General features: G+C 43.5%; 1 protein-coding gene across 2 annotated transcripts in view; it reads right to left on the bottom strand.

Moving 5' to 3' along the window:
* PTN (pleiotrophin) overlaps window positions 1-19,088 on the bottom strand; it is a 152,165-nt gene that overhangs the window by 39,609 nt on the left and 93,468 nt on the right. Inside the window, exons 1-4 of one of the 2 annotated variants that reach the window (XM_019489350.2) lie at window positions 10,920-10,994; window positions 7,203-7,312; window positions 1,949-2,122; window positions 118-279 (exon numbers count right to left, since the gene is read on the bottom strand). In XM_019489350.2, coding sequence (XP_019344895.1) covers window positions 118-279; window positions 1,949-2,122; window positions 7,203-7,312; window positions 10,920-10,966 — 493 coding nt within the window. In that variant the 5' untranslated portion in view covers window positions 10,967-10,994. Of the gene's footprint in view, window positions 1-117; window positions 280-1,948; window positions 2,123-7,202; window positions 7,313-10,919; window positions 10,995-19,088 lie in introns of those variants that run through there. The other variant, XM_006278280.4, reaches the window with a different exon arrangement.

Raw genomic sequence — 19,088 nt, 5'->3', positions numbered from 1 at the left:
GGTCTCGAGCCTGCATGGAGACACTGACTCCACAAGTAAGTTTCTATTAAACCTCTTAGGACATAAGTAATAACTGAATATAAATAGACAGTGCCAATTGCAGCAAATGGGTTTTACCTTGAGGCTTGGGTTTGGTAAGTTTCCCACAGGGCTTTGAGATTGTAACAGTCTTCTGGCATTCAGCATTGTGAAGAGCTCTCTTTAGGTTCCCAGTTCGAGTCTTCAAAGCAGTATTCAAGTCGCATTCACCCCAGGCCTGAAACTGGTACTTACACTCTGCTGCAGAGAGTGAAGGAAGATATGGCATCAAAGAATGACTGAACAAGAGGAAAAAAGTGTTACCTATGTCTAGCCTCTGATAGGTATGACCAATACCTACAGCAGTTTAATCAAACAACTGAAAAAAAAAAAAAAGAGAGATCAGGAAATATTAAAGGGATGTATTTTACAGAATAATTGTGTAATGACCTAATTTACAAAGGAGGTGACCAGACACCCAAGGAACTTCAAGCTAATTTAGAAAAGGGCTTTGAACTCCCCATAAGAGTAGTGAGAACTAGTGATGATTTATAACTAAATCTGACCAGTCCCCAGGGTTAAGTACAGACATCTGGGTCATTAGGGGGAAGGTGCCTGACAGCAGGTAAATCAGGATGGGGAGGCTAGCCAGGGAGTTGGGGATCCAGCATGCTGGACAAGATGCGAGGTCCACTGAGTGATGGGTGGGGAGGCATGACCTGCAGGTGGGGTAGGGGAAGCAGGTACGATTCACAGGTAGGGTTGGAGGGGAGATGCAACCCATGAGGGGTGCAGGGACAGGTGCAACCCACAGGTGGGGTGGGGGAGCAGACATGACCTGAAGGTGGAGGTGGGGAGGGCAAACCTGACCCATGAGTGGGGTGGTGTGGGAAAGGGGGGCCCTGCGGGTGGGGAAGGGGATCAGGATATGTATATCCAGGTTTATCTTAAACTGGGTTCTGCATTTTTGACCAGTTTGTGTGCATGTAAATTCTGTATAGTTACAGGTTTAGGTTGATTGCTGGTCACTAAGGCCAGGTCTGTAAGTGTAAGGTGGGCACCAGGACAAGCTAAGTTTAAATTGGGTGGCCATTTTGAACCCAATTTAACTTCCCCAAATGTCTGTACTTAGCCCATATGTTCATATGTCTATCTGAAATGGAACAACACATACCTCTTGAGTTTGTAAAACAAGGCCCAGAAAAACTATATGCACCAACTGTAGCACTAGACCTGAAATATCCAGAACCTCTGCACTTATGGCACTGCGGAATTCATTGTAATGCCATGGTCAAGTCACATCACATAAACTGCATAATAAAGAATAGTTGAGTCTACAGGGATAGTCCTGGTTAACTTAGCTTATCTTCAGCCTTAGTCCAATAGCCTCTATTCATTCCCAGCTGAAGAAGCTGCAAATTTTACACCCTGCCCCAGTGAAGAAGCTGCAACATCAAATAAGCAGATTATGGATACAGGCTCTAGACTTGTTAGGCTGACATGAATGAGGCTGCCTGGTGAACTTTTTCCCACTAGATTCCCTTTGCCCTGATTATGCTGCTTTATGATATCATAAATCAGGATTGAAAGAAATCCCCCTTTATGAAATCTGCCTTCTCCTGCAGAGCACAGCTTGATGCAGCACTTCCTGCCTTTATGGTAATTAGAACTGCTCAGGAACACCCCCTCCCCCCCAAAAAAATCCGTAAGATCTCCAGGTTTAAGAGAGCCATTTATCTTTGCAAAGGAAAAGAAAGTTTCCATTCTTTTTTTTTCAATCAGCTTTCATTGTAATGAATGTGAAGCACTGCAGGTGAAAAAAAAAGCATTTGCACAGGCCCCCTGCCAAAGCTGAATTCACATGAGAGGGTCCCTTCACCCTACTCAAGTTAGAAATGAAGTGAACTGCTCAGGACATGGTAAAACTTACCTCCAAACTGCTTCTTCCAATTGCAGGGGATCTTACACTTTTGGGTCTTCGTAGTCTGTTTGCATTCAGCTCCAGTACGAGTGCCCTCACGAGTCCCCAGGCCACAGTCTCCACTGGTAGGCACACAAGCGCTCCACTGCCACTCTCCACAGTCAGACTTCTTAGCTTTCCTCTCTGGATGGAGCCAAAGAAACAAACCAAAATAGGTAGAGTGATCAGTGCCCAACCAAAATTTAAAAAGATCCTTTCTGTGTGTAGCAGCACAAAACAGACATAACTGTTAAATCAGACTTGCAATATAATGGCCTTAAAGAGATTCAACATGAAGCTCTCTTCACAAAGCTCTGAAGAGTCTTGGGGGATGAACCTTCTATGAGGCTGACATAGCTCTGACCACAAATCAAGGAAGAATACCCAGACCTAGACAACCAGCAGGTATGATACTATGAAGGACATGTCTAGACTGCCTCTGTACCACTGAGAAGCACACCCCAATCACTCATTCCCAGTCAGCACATGCCAAACCCTAGAAACGAAGCAACATAATCACATTAAAGCAGTCCAGAACATGTACCAAAAATGCATACCTGATACAGAGCATGGCACCAAGGCACATGCTCAGGTCTGCTCCAAGCTGGACACTGCCTTAGTTTTAGGATCTGGCACACGGGCAGAAGAATGGAATAGAAGAGGTGTGTCTTTAGGCAGTATTCCTGGACCTGGCACAGAGGCAGTGTACACAACCCTTTGTCAATCTGAAGCTGCCTTTTTCTTCAAAAAAGAGAACAGTCTAGGAGCCATCTGGGACTGGGGGATGTACTTTGTGCCTAAGTACACCCACAAAGGATGGCCTTCTGTTCCTTGTTGGCAACTGATGGAGTATCAACATTTTTATTAGACATTATACACCACGTGGTCAGAAGCTTGTGCTTTAATGGGATTTTTCAAGAGGAATTTGAGTGACTCAGGGGGATTGGTAGTGGGATACAACCATTATACCTCATGTCTGAAGACACCCTGTCCCCAAACTTTGGAGGCAAAAAAACCCAACAAGGTAGCCATGGAAAGTCATTCATATACTGAATTTAAATCTGAGTTTGGTCACTCACTGATGACTGCCCTGCTTCTAAAATGCTCTGAACCCAATCCAAACATCTCTAAAAACACTGGTTTTCTATAGTGTACACAGAAACACACAAAGAAGCTGGACTTCATTTCAAGTCATGTGATTCAGATAAGGGAAATTAGCACTACTGACCATCTCAAGGCATTCAAATAAAAATCATGAAGCAGGCTCCTGAAATATCATGAACTGTTTTAAATACTATATACAGGGCATGTCTATATTGACTGCACAACAGCCCGATACTACTGTGCAGTAGCATCACGTGGCAAGAACCATGCTGCAACGCTACTGCACAGCAGTATTAGGCTACTGTGCAGTAGCATCACTTACTGTGCTACTGCACAGTAACTCTAATTACTGTGCATTTATTTAGTATTTGCTTATAAAAATATTAAATAAATGTGCAGTAATCACTGCATAGTAGCATCTCACATAGACACACCGAGAGAGTCCTTTTTTATTGCCTTTTGGTTTTTCAGGTTGGCAGGCACAAGGGATTTAAGAAAAATTCCAAATATTGTGAAACTCATGATAAAAATCAGAGGAGTTATCAACACTGAGCTTGACATCCATGTCTAAGTTTTCCAGTTCAGGGCTGCTTCAATTTAAAGTAATGTCTGGATTCATCACTACTAGCTGTCTGTTTGTAGGCGGGCTATATGAATTAAAGACTTAGTCCAATATCTTATGGAATTCCACAACACATAAAAGAGATCTTTGTTGGTAGCACTTCAAAGAGGGAAGATGACTGACTAATAGGCCTGTGTGAAGCAGCTATTATTTGCTTCAGATTCGGCCAATTCGGGGGACAGTTATTTGATTTTGGTGATTCAAATCACTGTCCTGAATCAATTGAGCTGAATCTGATTTGGAGATTTGGCCACCGCCGAATCAGCCAAATCTCCGAATCAAACAGGTCCTATCCCCTGCTTGCTCTCCCAGCCCCGTCAATGGCTGCCCCGCCCAGCCCCAGCATCCCAGCTCTTTAAAAAAATAAAATAAACAAGCCCTGCACTCACCGGCTGCTGCCAGGCCAAGGGTGCGATCCCCACTGCATCCCACTGCCCTATGCTGTGTAGGGGGGCTCTGCCACAAGCCCCCAGAAGCCCTGAAGGCCACTGCAGCAGCTGGTGATTTCGGGTGGGGGGGGTTGTTTTGTTTTTTTTAAGCACTGGGATGCTGGGGCTGGGAGAGCAGGCCGGGTTCAAGGGGCACTCAGGGGGGCTGGAGGAGCAGGCAGGGGATGGGGCCTGGTGGGGGTCCCCCCATGGTCCTCCCCCTCCTCCTCCAGCCCCCCACTTACTGGCATGGAGCTTGGGTCCAGCTTCCTGCAGCAGCGAGCAGGACCTACCCGAATCGCCGAATCTTTCTCCAAATCTTTTGTGAATCAATTAGGAGGCTTCAAATCGATACATACCTTTATATTGGTCTCCCAATTCGATTCGGATTCAGAGATTTGGCCACCGAATTGAGCCGAATCTCCTCCGAATTGAATCACCACCTGAGGCTTCACACAGCCCTAGTGACTAAGTCCCCTTCTCCCATTAGAAGGAATGAGGGGTGCAAGTCAAGTAAGTTCATTGCCAAGGTTCTTTGAGGAAAGCTGCATTCTTCTTGCCATGCTGTACCCGTTTTGTGATAAACAGTGAACTCAGGCTCCAGGGCAGTCAAGCTGGCAGCTTTCACAGAAACTAATTTCTGTATATCTACTTTATATAAACTAACATGTCAGTGCAATAAATCCCCATTTTCCACGTCAAAAAGTTAATGACTGCCCTTAATTTCATAACGAATCGAAAAGGTCTTGATATTATATACTAGGAAATAGTATGTTGTACACAGCCTTCAAAGTACCTTCATTCTAAAGCAGGGGTGGGAAAAATACGGCCCGGGGCAGAGTGTGTGTGTGCAAGCAGGGGCAGTGTGTGTGTGTGTGTGTGTGTGTATGTGCGTGCGCGCGTGCACGCCCATGCATGCACAGGCAGGGGCAGAGTGTGTGCGTGTGTGTGTGTGTGTGTGTGTGTGTGTGCGCGCGCGCGCTCAGGCAGGGGCAGAGTGTGTGTGTGTGTGTGTACGGGCAGGGGTAGTATGTGTGTGCATGTGCAGGCATGGGGCAGTGTGTGTGTGTGTGTAGGCAGGGGCAGTGTGTGTGGGTGTGTTCATAGGCTGAGTCCCACATGCACACCCCACCATACCGCAGTATTCCAGCTGCAATCCTAGCACCCACATCCCTCTCACATTGCCATACAAACAGACCCCCACACTCACACCCCCTCTAACACCCTATTCACACTCCCCCCACACACAGCCCCTCAAGCCCCATACCCACCCTCCCCACATATCCACACACCCACAGCCCCCCACAAACCTATACCCACCCCCCACAATATACAAGAGCAAGACTTAATTTTAAGCTATTTTGCAATCATCTCTGTGTACACTACACAAACACATGTAAATCAGGATAAAAATATTTTCTGAAATCAAATTAATGAGTGCTGTATTTGCTTATTAGAATATAATTTGGTATTTTTCTGGTTCCAAGATGGTAAAACCCCTTGCTGAAAGGAGTACTTCTGGGGGAAGAGAAGGGACTTCTGGTGGCAAAGGTTAGGGGTTGGGGGTGGGACTTCTGGTCATAAGATGGCAACCAGGGGGCAAGGCACCTGTCAAGGGGCAGGGCTACCCATGTGGCCCTTGACAGTTTGCCAAAATTCAGTAAGCGGCCCTCCGCCCAAAATAATTGCCCACCCCTGTTCTAAAGCCATTGGGTGTTTATAGACATGCTCCAGGCAGTTGGGGGGGGGGGGGAGGTGCTTTAATTAGCAAACCGCACTAATTAAAAGTGCCCAAGTGTCACGTGTATCAGCATCCTCACGCTGAAAAATGGTGGCAGGCTGCTTTGAACTAAAGCTCATTGAAGGAGCTTTAGTTTAAAGCACCCCGTCACCATTTTTCAGCACGGGGACGCTGATACATGTGATGCTGGAGGCTGATGGAGCATGTTAATTTCTGCGTTCCAGTAGATTAATCGAGTCTGCTCCAATGTGTTGGATTTACAGCATGTTAGAGCAGCCTCACTGCTCGTCTATAGGAGCCCACTATGTTTGGCTTTCCTATCCTGGGAGCCACACACCACTTGCACACTGTATCTGACTGGCAACATCCCAATGATTCCAGTCCTACTTCAAGGTCCAGACCACTTACAGTTCTGTTCTTTCTCCTCAGTCTTTTCCTGCAGTAATGCCTGCTGTTGATTTTAGCCCTTGGCCCTTACATAGTTGTGCATCTGCAATACTACTATTGCTCCAGTGTGTGCCTCCTTCTCATAGAGCACTAATGCATCTCACTATCTCACATTCAACCTGAATACCTGATTTCCAAATCCTGTATTTTCACATATGCACCTGAAATACACCGTAAGTCTTGATCCTCAGAATTCCTTGCCATGCTTTTCTTAGCCACCCATATGCTTATACCAGTGTAATTGTGATGTCTATTACTCCCTTGTATTAATGCCTTATGACTCCTTCTTAAGCACAAGCTATCAGTTGTGTCAGTGTACAGGTTTGCACACTGGATGTCCTCAGGGGCTGAATGGTGCAAGTTTTGAAGCAGGGAAAATGTCAAGATAAAGCGGGTGGCATATTAAAAAATCATTTCCAAGTGAGTGCTGAATCCATTTTAGATTCTCCTTCTCTATCTTTATATGTAAGAAATTAATAACGCAGGAAATTGTCCTAGTAATAACCAGTACAAATATTTTTATGCCCTTCACTGTCATAGATGTACCTCTCACATGGGTTTTGCGTCAGCACTCAGCCTGAGTTGGACTTACAAGGCCCAGAGGAATGTCACATCTGTCCAGTGAACAGAAAAAGCAGCTGGTGTTCGTGGTGACTCCCTCTTCATTTCATGCATTACTTTTCTTCCAATTAATTGAGGGCAGCAGGGAGGAAACCCAACCATCCCACAGGTAAATTACAGTGCAGAATGCTGATGAATACAATATCAAACACACCTAAGGCCAGATCTACAGAGGTATTTAAATACTAAGCGCCTTCTGGGGTACTTAAACATCCACTGATAGTAAAAGAGACTCATACACCTAAAGATTTCAGATCTTACCTGGTTTCTCTTTTTTGCCAGCCTCAGTAGTACTCACGGCTACTAAAACAAAAATGAATGCCAAGAAGGCAGCTGTGACCATTCGACGTTGTTGTTGTTGCTGCTGCATTCTGGGAAATAGAGAAAAAGAAGTATGATCAGGCTTTCAGGGTCAGACTGCCTGGGAAAGGAACCCTAATTAAACAAAGTAAAAGCACATAGCACGATCTAATGGGATTGTTATGGAAATGCGGTGAGATCAGACAATAGGAACAAAAACAGAGAGCACATAAGATTTGCCTTGGCAGAGCAATTATAGAAGATCCGGGTTTAAAAACTTCTTTCCCAATGAAGTAACTCATTGATCATTTTCATCCTAATCCACAGCAATCCTGATGCTGCACTTTTGTTCTGCCATAGATAGGATAGTTATTGTACCATTACTGCGCACTTGGCAGAAACTTGGGAGAGACTGCAGTCTACTGATTAAAGTATGGCACTGGAAGTCAAAATACCTGCCTTCTATTTTCAGATCTGTCTGTGACTCATCATGCAAGACTGAGCAAATCACATACCACGTCTCAGTTTACTCATTGGTAGGAAGTGGGCAATGTTACTTATCTATATAACCAGGATTAAAGCTGGTGTTAAGTTTAATAGACATTTGCAAAGTGCTCCTTTAGAAACATGTTATATAGGCAAAAAATAAAATCAGCTGAGTCATCACTGACCTTACATCATTAGAGTGCCCTCTTCAGACACTTTCCCTTCCTCTCAAATGAATTTCCCTTCCTCTCAAATGTGCTAAGATTCTTGGTGAACATACAACATTTTAAACACGTTAGAACAATCAGAGAAGATCTACACCCTCAGGTAGTGACTATCACTAGGCATGCTCAGTGATGTATCTAACTGATGAACCCAAGATCTGAGCATAGGCCCCAAAATTCAAATACATGAGAAGTAAAAACACATTTGCTCAGAGATTAAATGACAGTTGCTGGCCTGGAAAATGAAGCACCGTAGAGCACCTAGACCCTGTTTGTAGGTCTGATCTTTCAAATACAAAGCTTCCATGAAAATTTCCTGGGCAAGAGATATTTTATCTGGCCTGCCTCTACTTTGTGCTGTTGCAATTTAGGCATTTGCTACCTGTGAATTTGAAAAGTTCCAGCCGCAAAGACAGAAATAAAATGCAACTGAGTTTATAATACAAAGATGCTAAAGGAAATCTGAAATTTTATTTGGCACTTTAGAGTGTCCCCTGCTGATACCTTCTTGGGGAAAAAACTCCGTAACTGCTACTGACATGGACAACAAAAGGGAAATCCCAACATCAGAAACTATAAAACATCAAGGTTTACTACTGCCAGTGAAGCTAGATGAAACATTTGAATAGTTACCTGTTTAAATTATGTTAATTTGGAGACTATAAGTAGGGACCTATCTAAATCATTGTTTTGTGGATTTCACAAAAACTGTGAAATCTGGGATGGGGTTGCCCGCAAAATCCATGAAAAATAAAATAAAAATAAGTTTTTATTAAGTCTTCTCCTCCCTGGTGGGCCTCACATCCCACCCAGAGGAGGAAGGCACCAGCTGGCGGGGCAGCACAAAGGGGGAAACAGACAAGGGTGGGGCCACCACAAAATGCCCATGAAATGGGCTCTTTATGCGGAGATAAAGCCAAGAAAATTACTTTGTCTCATCGCAAGTTAAGTAGGTCCCTAACTATAAGATCTGGGATTAACATGTGCTTAGTTTACCTCAATAGAAAATTCAAGTTCCTATCATCAGAAGTACCTTCAGGGTTGTCAGGGGGCCTCTGGACTCATGGGGCGCATCTCCACGAGCAGGAACATGCATTTTCTCAGGGACAAACAGCAGCGACATAACATGTGCTGCTGCTACTCGTCCCCCGGGAATGCCCATGCTTGTGTGCTCTGGCACACAGCACGTTACCCCAGGTGGGATAAGGGAGGCTGTCCACAGCAGCCTTACCTGAGGTCCTGAGGGCCTTTGGGGGCTGCAGCTGAGGCTACCTGGCAGCAGGGAGCCTGCCCAGCAGCCTAAGCATGTCTCCAGCTGGCCAGGCTCCGGTTTTGAGTGGCACGTGCTGCCGCCACCCCACTTTTTTTAGATGCGAGTTTTTTTGACACCAGGATTTCCTGGTGTCAAAAAAATGCCACACTGCTAAACACCTGCATGTGTGGCCTGCACAGTCGCAGACAGGTCTGAGGCACCACATACTGCACATTCCTGCTCATCTGGACATGCGCATGCAGAAGAAAACTCCTACCCAGGACAAGGGTGTTTTCTAAAATGTCTCCGTTCTGCGTGTCGCAGAGTTTCTAGAGGTAAAACACCTGCCTTTCTAGCCAGGTTGTATTCTGATCTGGTTCATCATAACTAGACACCATCTTATACTCTATCCCCTTGCACACCATCCTACCTGACAGTCTCACCGCTGTTCATGTGGTAGCCTTCTCCTTTGTACTTCCTGTCCTCTGAAACAGGCTCCCTCTCATGTATCACCTCACCTCAGTGAATTTTCATCCCATCTCAAAATTTCACTTCAAGGATGTTTTCAGTCTTGCGAATCAACTTATTTCCACTCTCTAATATTAACTATATCTGGCAGAAAAGGCCTAACTGCTCTAATAGGTGATCATGGGAATCATCTCAGCACTGGTGCGTCCTTAAGTAGCACAGAGATGAATATGCCACTTAGGATGACCAATCAGGTACGCCTGAATCCAGTTCAGTGATCACCAGTTGCCACAATGGCTCTGCTGGGTATTAACAACTGGTGCAAGATTATACCTGGGGGGCTTAATTGGGACAAAGTAAAACCAGAATGTGGAAGCTTTGAAATGACTTAAAGCTACTTTCTGAATAGCTTTTAACTCCCCGTCAAAGTGGGACCAAGTGTTCCTCAGTTGCATCTGGAGATTGGAGCAAGTGTCTGAAAAATTTGGAATATAATGTACACAAAAATGCTATAAAACAGTTCTATCATATTGAGTACTAAGCAGGTCCAAATGCAAATCTTATTTTTCCAAGTACCAAGTCAGGGTAAAATGCATATGTTTGGAGTATGAAATGCTTCCAAACTTCTGTGAGCTGAATCCTATGGAGACTTGATCCAGAATTTACAGCTGACACCAAAAATCTGCCAACAGAAAAACTGTAGCAGCACTATAGGTTTACCAAGCTGTCTAAAGCAATGCCTGAGCCATAGTGTATGCCTCTCTCTATAGCAAAATCAGGTCATCTGGTAACTGCAGGGGTGGATCCACATGCAAGGGAAGGTGGGTTGCACTGGTACAGTTGTACACCCCCTCCCTCCATTGATTCCTGTTCTACCCGAAGTTTAGAACCAACTGCCTGGCCATAGCAGCACTATTTCTATTCAGGCAGCAGTGAGGGAGTCAATTGATTTCATGACTCATTAAAATCTGCCTGATTCTGCCTAAACTCTTAATTCCACAGGTATTAATGATTCTCTCTTTTTTTTAATAGTCTTGATGTTCCACTACTCAAGCAAAGCTTTTTTGTGTAATTCTGCTGTCTGTTAGCTAGCTATCCCACCCTGATAATGTAGCTCCTATTCCACAGCCTCACAGACTCTTTTTAACTCAGTCCAATAAAGTTATATTTATTTTTGCATCAATCTTAAACTGAATAATACAGCCTTAGGCCCCTAGCATATTAGTAAAGTTTCTACTTTCTTTTTACCTGGAGAAAAAGTGTGTTGTGTTATATGTGATGATGTAGCTCACCATCCGCACCCCGTTTTCAAAATCCTAAATCCACCCAGGCATACCTGAGGTGCTTTTCTACTGAAATGCAACAAACAAAGCTATATGTTACAATGCAGAATGCTTTTCATTGCGTCTCACAAATGTCAACAATTTCAGCTACAAATTTACAGAAATGCCTTTGTATTCCATAGACTGGCAAGGGCAGGGGCTACCAGCAGATTGCAGACATTGTGCTACACTTTGGCACAAAAGTTTCTCAGGAAGGTAGGAAAACACAGAACAGACAGCAATCATTGAAGTCAAAAGCACATGGGCTAATTCCTGCAGTTTTCCTTGTAAATATTTCATTTATTTTCCAAAAAAATAAACAAGCAAATAAAGGGACATAGAGGGGTTTTTTTAAATAGTACATTTCATTTATAATTGCTTCATTTTTCAAAAACTTCCCATTTTGCAAATCTTTTGTCTTTTTCACTTCACACCATTCTAAAAATGTTTCCAATAAAATCTTGGATTAAAAATATTGTCAAAAATGGTATCAATTCAAAATTAAATGAAATTTAAAAATTAGTCTGCTTCAAGTCTTGCAATAGGGAACAACTTTAATATTTTTGATTTTTTTCATAAGTCTCTTATTACCTTTTAATTTCTACAAACTTGAGGAAATAGGGTTAAGTGGCCAAACAGTAAAGCTCTTACAAAGTTGATGCAAGTGTTGATACAATGGCAGTTTCAGCACCACCTAAATGACTACCAATGACATGCACAAGCCACAGGCAAAAAGGGAAAGTTGAAAATAAAAGGGAAGGAACTGAAAGACTTTGGAAAAGGGCAGTTTTAAGAAGGAAAAAAACAGCAATGAACGCACGAGAGAAATAGATAAAAGAGAGGGTAGATAGAACAGTTTAACTCGTGAGTTGGACTGAGATTTATAAAGAAAGAACATAAGAGGAAAAAAATCACAGCACTGCTAAAATGAAGAAGAAATTAAATAAAAATGAGAAGAGGGAGAAACAGTTAATGAAAGTAAAATAGAGAACACAGGGAAAATATGAAATGGACAGCAAGATGAAATGCAGCTACGGTGAAGTGCACTATAGTAAGTGGCTTCTCCCAAAGAAGATGAGGTACAGGAATTACTGCAATCTAACGGGTCATTTCATTATCGATTTTCTCTCTGGTGGATAGAGAAAAATAAAAGGAAAATAAAAAAGTTGGAGGCAATGAGACAATAGATCTAATCTCATGAGCTTACTTCTATGACAGATACTAGAAAGAGAACCTCCCAGGCAGAAATTCTGCCATGTCAGCAGTTCCTAAAGGACCTTCTGGGTGCAGTTCAGTCTAACTCACCTCCTTTATCATCTTGCAATAGTCCCCAGCCCAGTCTTCCATCACTTTCTTCACCATATCACTCTTTCCCCCTGTGCGGGGCACAGCCTAGAGCACTTCAGAGGAATCTAATTCCCTGCAGTGCTCCACGTCAAAGAATCGGGTTACTTGGAGGGAGAATTTTCAGCTTTGTGTCAGACAAAGTCAGCTTGGGCTAAGTAAAAGTAAGGATATCTTGTGGAGGGGTAGTTTACTCTGAAAAGACAGAGACAAATAGATGGACACAAGAGCTCTTAAAGGCCATACGAGATATGAAAGAACTGAAGGAGAAACCTTGGGAAGCATGGAGGTATGTTGCTTAGCTCAAAATGGAACAAAGGGGCCCCATTACTTCTGTCAGAAGATGCTGTTCTCATTTACAGGGCAAGATAGTTTCTCTTCCCTCTCCTGTGATGTGGCAGACAGCCATTGGTTGTCAAGGGGAGGTGCTGAACAACAGCATCTGGCAAGGATCTACTTCTGCTCAGAGCTGGCAGCAGAGATGTCTCTGCAGCTTTAGTGGAGGTGGTGTGAGGCAGATGCCTTAACACCTGGGCTGAGTCAAATACTTCGGCTTAAAAGTCACAAGGTGCAGCTAAAACAGCACACTTACAATCAAAAATCATATTTATTTCATAACGTGGTCATCAACAAAGACCACAAACCAGAGCCCTGAAGCCAGCAAGTTGGATATAAAATTGAGCAAGGAAATGGAGAGCTATGTGAAAAGGGGAGCATATTAAAAATTATTCAAATGAAAAAAAAAAAAGAGAAAATTTCCTTAAACAATTCCCAATTAACATGCCCAATCTGGCTTCAATCATGTAAATAAACCAGAGTAATTAGTTTAGTTGTGGATAACAGTTCTTCTCGCCTATGATATTTGCATAACTGATTGCATGTTTGTCTTCAGCATCAAGCTGAGGCAGGCATACATGCTGTAGATATTTTAATAGTTCTAGTTCCCTGGACATAATTAATAGTTTGAGTTGATAAGAGAGAACCAAGGGTGCTGATATTCTGCCATTAAATGCATAGCATAATTTAGGTTGACATAAAACTCAGAACTACAGCTGGTCAAAATATTTAACAGAACAGTTTTCCATTGAAACACACTGGATTTTGGTTTTTTGGTGTTTTTTTAAGAAGCAAAGTGTTTTGTGTCAGCTTCAACAACATTCAACAACAACAACAAAAAGAAAAGAAAAAACCCCTTTCAATATAGGTTGTTTTGATAAGGTCTAACTGATGCAAAACAAAACATTTCAACAAAACATTGACCAGTATCTCCCTATCAGGAGTAGTAATGCATTATGCATGTTGTCATACATCCCCTTTTGTTTTATATTAGCCAGACTCCCTTAAAAATATGTTCCATGATGCAATGCCAGCTGACGAAGCTGCATGTGGGCTCACTTTCTGGGGCCTCCTTTTTGACTGGATATATATTGCAGTTTACCGCTAGGGCAAAATCTTAGTTAAAATGTTTTATTTTGAACGGTGTGAGGCCTTGAGCACATCTTGAGAAATGTAGCCTATGCCCATACTCCTCTACCAGAAAGAGAACTTCATCTCTGCAGTGATATATTTTTATTCTGAGCATTTACCTAACTACTCTGCACTTCTCCCTTATATATACATGTCCTCACTGTCTCTCTCTCACCCACCCTTCTCTTTCCAAAGTGCAGAACAGGATGCTATGGACTCAACAATAGTTAAGAAACCATTTAACTGTACATCTAAATAGACAGATGCAGGTTAAAGGTTCCAAAAACATAGAAAGGTTTTGGGTTTCTCAGTATCCAACGAGAGATTGTAAAGGAGTTTCATTTTCATGAAGTTTTGAATACATGCCACTGGCAAATCAGGCCTCCTTAGTGAAAGAGGTTCAGTGGGAAGGTAGGATCTGCACTGGCAGAAGTACTTTAGTACTGCACTGGCCCACCTGCATACAAAAGAAAGTTTTCTGCAATACTTACCTACACAGTGCTTGATTCCAGACAGTGCTATCACTTACTCATTTGTCCACCCAACTGTTCTTCTCAACCGTATCACAAAAATACACCCCTCAATAAACAAGAGCTGAGTTTAAAAAATACTTTACCAAGAAAACACATATGCCCCTGTCAGAATTAAAATATCATTTGTTAATTTTCCTGATTAGAAGTATTTGGGAGGAAAATGTGAAAGAACCTTAGCCAGAAGATTAAAGATTTTGTTCTGTCGCTTTAAGAGTAGCAAACTTTTCCTCCAGTCTGTAGTAACCACAGAACAAGATCAGAGGCAAATATTGTTCTGTAGATCCAGTGTCATTGTATAGATATCCAGATTTCTATCACTGGCTTTCAAAATCCCGTTGGAGGATATATTGTGTGATCCCCTTTGATCAATTCTCTTCTCTTGCACAGATGTGCTCACGCACCCACACACACTCCCATCTCTACCTACTCCATTGGTGATGGTTGGAGTGAGTCTTCTTGGTGGCTATCAAGTGATGACTAATGCTGACCTCTGCACCTGTCACCTTATATTAGCCTTCTCCTTCTACAAGCCCAGCTGGGGTTCTCCATAACCAATGCTGCATTTCAGTTCACTCTATTGTGTTTCTGGCTTCTTGGTTTAATAGCCTCTTTAATCCTTTTACAGGAAGTTTGCTCCTGTTTCTCACCCTGACCAAAATGATCACAGTTGTGGTAAATATAAATATTTAATAATCCATGTTGGGGCGTGGGGGAGTTTTATTTGTAAGGGTGTTAATGCAAGCAAGTAGTAATAGTTCTGACTTCTCAGTTTCCACAAAACCAGGAAATTCAGTCACAAGAACACAGAAGACCTGCTCTTTAACTCTCCACATATGACTGCCAGTCAGAACCACTAAGTCAAATTCACTTCAACTGTACCTCAGCTATAATCACTACCACCCTCCCTGATAGCCCATTTGCCAGAAAAGCACTTTCATGCTACTTCTTAGGAATGAGATAGGTTCCCTACCCTAGAACTGCTAAATTTCCCTTACCTCTTTCAAATTCCTACTATATACTCACTTTTGCTGAGACACCAAGAGCTCAGCTTGGTGGTGATGGCTAGGCAGATAACGAGCTATACCTACACAACTATTATACAAGAGAATATATTCGCATTATGTTTATTGCCTATTCCTCCTCTTCCAGGTTGATCCATTTGTTTCATCTGCCTGCTCTTTCTCAAGATTAGCTGAGATTGTTAGGGCATGGATGCTTTTTTTTACTTCATGCTCATACAAGTCGTGTCACAACAGTACCCAGATCCCAAAGCCAGACCCAGAGTGATACAAATCATTAATAAGCACTGTAATAACTGGGAGATAAATTAAGTCTTGGCATTGGCTTCAGCAGGAATTCTGCTTTATTCTTCCAGAGTTGAATTTAGGATCAAATGCAGGTACAAATGTAGGGGGGACTATAGCTCCGTTGCTCTACTGAAAGTAGAGAAGCAGAGATCCCCTTCTTCTTTGCTGATGCAGGGACAACTCCCCTTTTTATTCCAATTCACTTTAACTAGCCCTACTACTAAATCAGTTAGATGATCTTAGAGTGGTTGTTATAACTTCCAACTGCTGATACTGTCAAAAAATAGCGTATTTCTATATTGTATAAACAGTCCCAAGAACAATTGCTTCATTATGATGCACTGACACTGATTTAAGCAGCCCTCTCTGACAGAACATTTTTTGTAACATAAACTGTTGCCCTGTAGGACCAGATGCCTCATTCTCATTCAGCATCATTTCTGCTCGCTTTCCGCACCAAAGGGAATCTCTCTTAACTGGGTGACATTGGGCAACTTACTGCACCATTTCATGCTTCAGTTCCTCCATTTCTGAAATGGGGGGGAATAATGATACTTGTCTCCTTGGTAAAGTGCTGTGAGATCTAGTGATGAAAAGCAATATTTAAGTGGTAAGTATGACTGTTAGCTATAGCAGTGTTCCACACTAACCACTGAGCAGCTACCCACTGGTAGTCATTTTTAAGAGATGCTCTCCTGAGCTGAATTTAAATGATTAACATTGAAGTAAATGGGGCCCCAATCCTGCCGTTTACTTTGTTCACAAGGGGTGTCTTTATATGTGCTTGGTGGGGGGGGGCGGCACTTTAATTGGAACAGCTCTCAGGAGCCACTCTAATTAAAGCGCCCACAGCGTCTTGTGTATTCAGCATCCTGTGCTTCAAAATGGCACTGCAGGTGCCTTAACTAAAGCTTGTTTAACAAACTTTAATTAAAGTACCTCCACTGCCATTTTGAAGCACAGAGATGCTGAATATGGGTGACACAGAGACTGCAGGAGGGTGTTAATTAGAACACACTAGAGCAGGCGTCGGGCACGTGCATAGGTGTCCATGAATCTCTGTACCTATCAGGGACCCATGGCTAGGGCACAGGTGTCTGATTGCCCACAGACAACTGTAGGATCAAGGTAATACTCTGCCATACGTTACTAGTCCCACAACACTGTCAGGTCATCTCAGCGAAGTTATATATATAAGTTCCTGCCATTTTGTTAGCCTGTCTCCCCTCTTATACTTCAATATCTATTAACTACTTGAATTTGCTATATTTGAACTGCCTGTCAGTTCCAGATATTCTTTTCCTTAGAGTCTGAGAAATACTTCATGGTGCTAAAAAATATAGCCCTTTTCTTATCTTGTCTTACTCATTAAATCTCCCAAGCTCCTTCGTTCCCACCCCCTCACTTGGCTCTCCAGAATATTCAGTGTAGTCAGAAAGCTATTTAAGCTGAAACCATGTGAACTTTCACCTATGCCCTCTATTAATCTTTGTGAAGGCATGTCAGCCCTGCCTATTTTTTTTCCTGGAAATTGCCTCCATGCTTCAAATAAAATATCTCAGGGCACTGGCATGACCTATGTAGAAATGAAAGAGAAAAAAAATTAATTCAACCACAAATAAAAGTAGTGTGCAAATGATCCTGCTTTCTATGGGACTGTAATGTTGCTCAGTTTTGTTTTTAAATCATTTTTCTGTAAGAGGAATTAGTGAACAAGGGACAGAACTTGTGTAAGAGGCTCTGTCCCCACTTGCCAATCAGACAACAAAGTCACACTACAATACATGTTCTGTCTGCCATGATGCTAATGGACCATAGGTACCAAGTGATGGCAAAAACATGTGATGAACAGCTAAGGACTTCCCACACATGTGGTTCATTAAGAGATCCTTGAGAAGTAGCAGCAACAAGGAACTGAGGGACTTTCTACCATTTACCCATAGCTAATTGATGGATCTCTTACATTACATTAGAAGTTGTTCCATGACAGGGTCCAACAAAATTCTATTCGATCTCCTGTAGCAGGGGGCTTGGTGCTCCTGCTACTTTAAGAGAAGGCAAACTGTATGATAAGCAGCCTTCAGATGTGGCAGGGGGCAGTTAGGAGCCACATTACGTAAAGGGGCTGGGCTAGGAGGATATAAGCCCAGGGCTTAAGCTGAGCAGGCAGTCATAGCCCTGAGAGCTGTGGAGAGAAGAGCTCCTGAGCAGCAGAGCTGCAGCAAGGCTCCTGTTTAACACAATTAACACCTGAGCTGGGGTAAGCAAGACTCGTAGCCTGTGGGGGGCAAGAACCCAGGCCAGGGACCCATAGCCTCCAAGGGGTAAGAACAAGCAGGGCCAGGGAGCCCATAGCCAAGGAGGTCTCAACTGGCCTAGAAGTAAGGCTAGGGCCCAGGAATAGTGGGCCAAAGGTTAAGGAGGGGCCATAGCCAGCGACTGCTAGGGCCACAGAGCCCAAGGATCTCAACTAACCTAGGAGCAGGCCCATGGCCCAGAGAGAGGGGTTAAAGGCTGAGAAGTGCCACAGCCGGAGACTGAGGGGCAGGGACACAGAGCCCAGAGAAGGGTTGAGACAGGGCCAGGGGCCGAGTTCCTCCAAGAAGTGGAAACAGGGTCAGGGATGCAGCGTTACATGCAAGAGTAGCTGAGATGGGCAAAGTGCTTGGGAGTGGATGGAAGGAGACAGAGACCCGGGCCCAGGAGAGGTAGAGGATGCAAGCCTGAGCTAGTGAGTGATCAGGCTTGGGAGATAAGGGGAGATAAGGGGAGATGAAGAGGCCACATAATTAGCCCCTAAGGCAATAAGCGGTGACACATGGATTCATAAGTGGGAAATCTTGCTTGGGGAGACCTGGGTCAGCCTCCCTTCTTATAAAGACATAATTACAGCAAAGCAGGGCAGGAAAGTTGAAGGGGAGATGACCCCAAAAAAGCAGAGGTGACAAGAGCTAAGAAGGTTTTCGGGGCTTCATGGCCACCCCTGGGGAGGACTTGATTACATTTCCATTTGTTTTATCTTTGCTCATGCTGACCAGGCAGTGAGGTCAGACCTCAAAATGCATGCATGGTACAGCTAAAGTTGGGAGAGAGGGAAATCTGGTGGTCACACCAGACGACAAAGCTAACCTCTTTAACAATTTCTTTGCCTGTATCTTTTTGAGCAGGGACCGGGGCATCTCCCCCACCAGGATCCCCAACAGACCCAGAGGAGGCACTGCCAAGCCCAAGGTCAGTGAGGACCAAGTCAGGGAACTTCTGGTGAGACTAGATGTGTTCAAATCAGCAGGTCCTGATGATCTCCACCCCAGAGTGCTGAGGGAATTAGCAGAGGTCATTGCAGGACCCCTGGCACAGCACTCATGGTGCTCTGGCAAGGTGCCGGAGGACTGGAAAAGGGCCAATATGATCCCCATTTTCAAAAAAAGGGAGGAAGGAGGACCC

The sequence above is a fragment of the Alligator mississippiensis genome, chromosome 4 (assembly GCF_030867095.1).
Source record: "Alligator mississippiensis isolate rAllMis1 chromosome 4, rAllMis1, whole genome shotgun sequence".
NCBI classification, from domain to species: domain Eukaryota; kingdom Metazoa; phylum Chordata; order Crocodylia; family Alligatoridae; genus Alligator; species Alligator mississippiensis.
The sequence above is the reverse complement of the archived record's forward strand: the minus strand, read 5'-3'. Positions and strand labels throughout refer to the sequence as shown.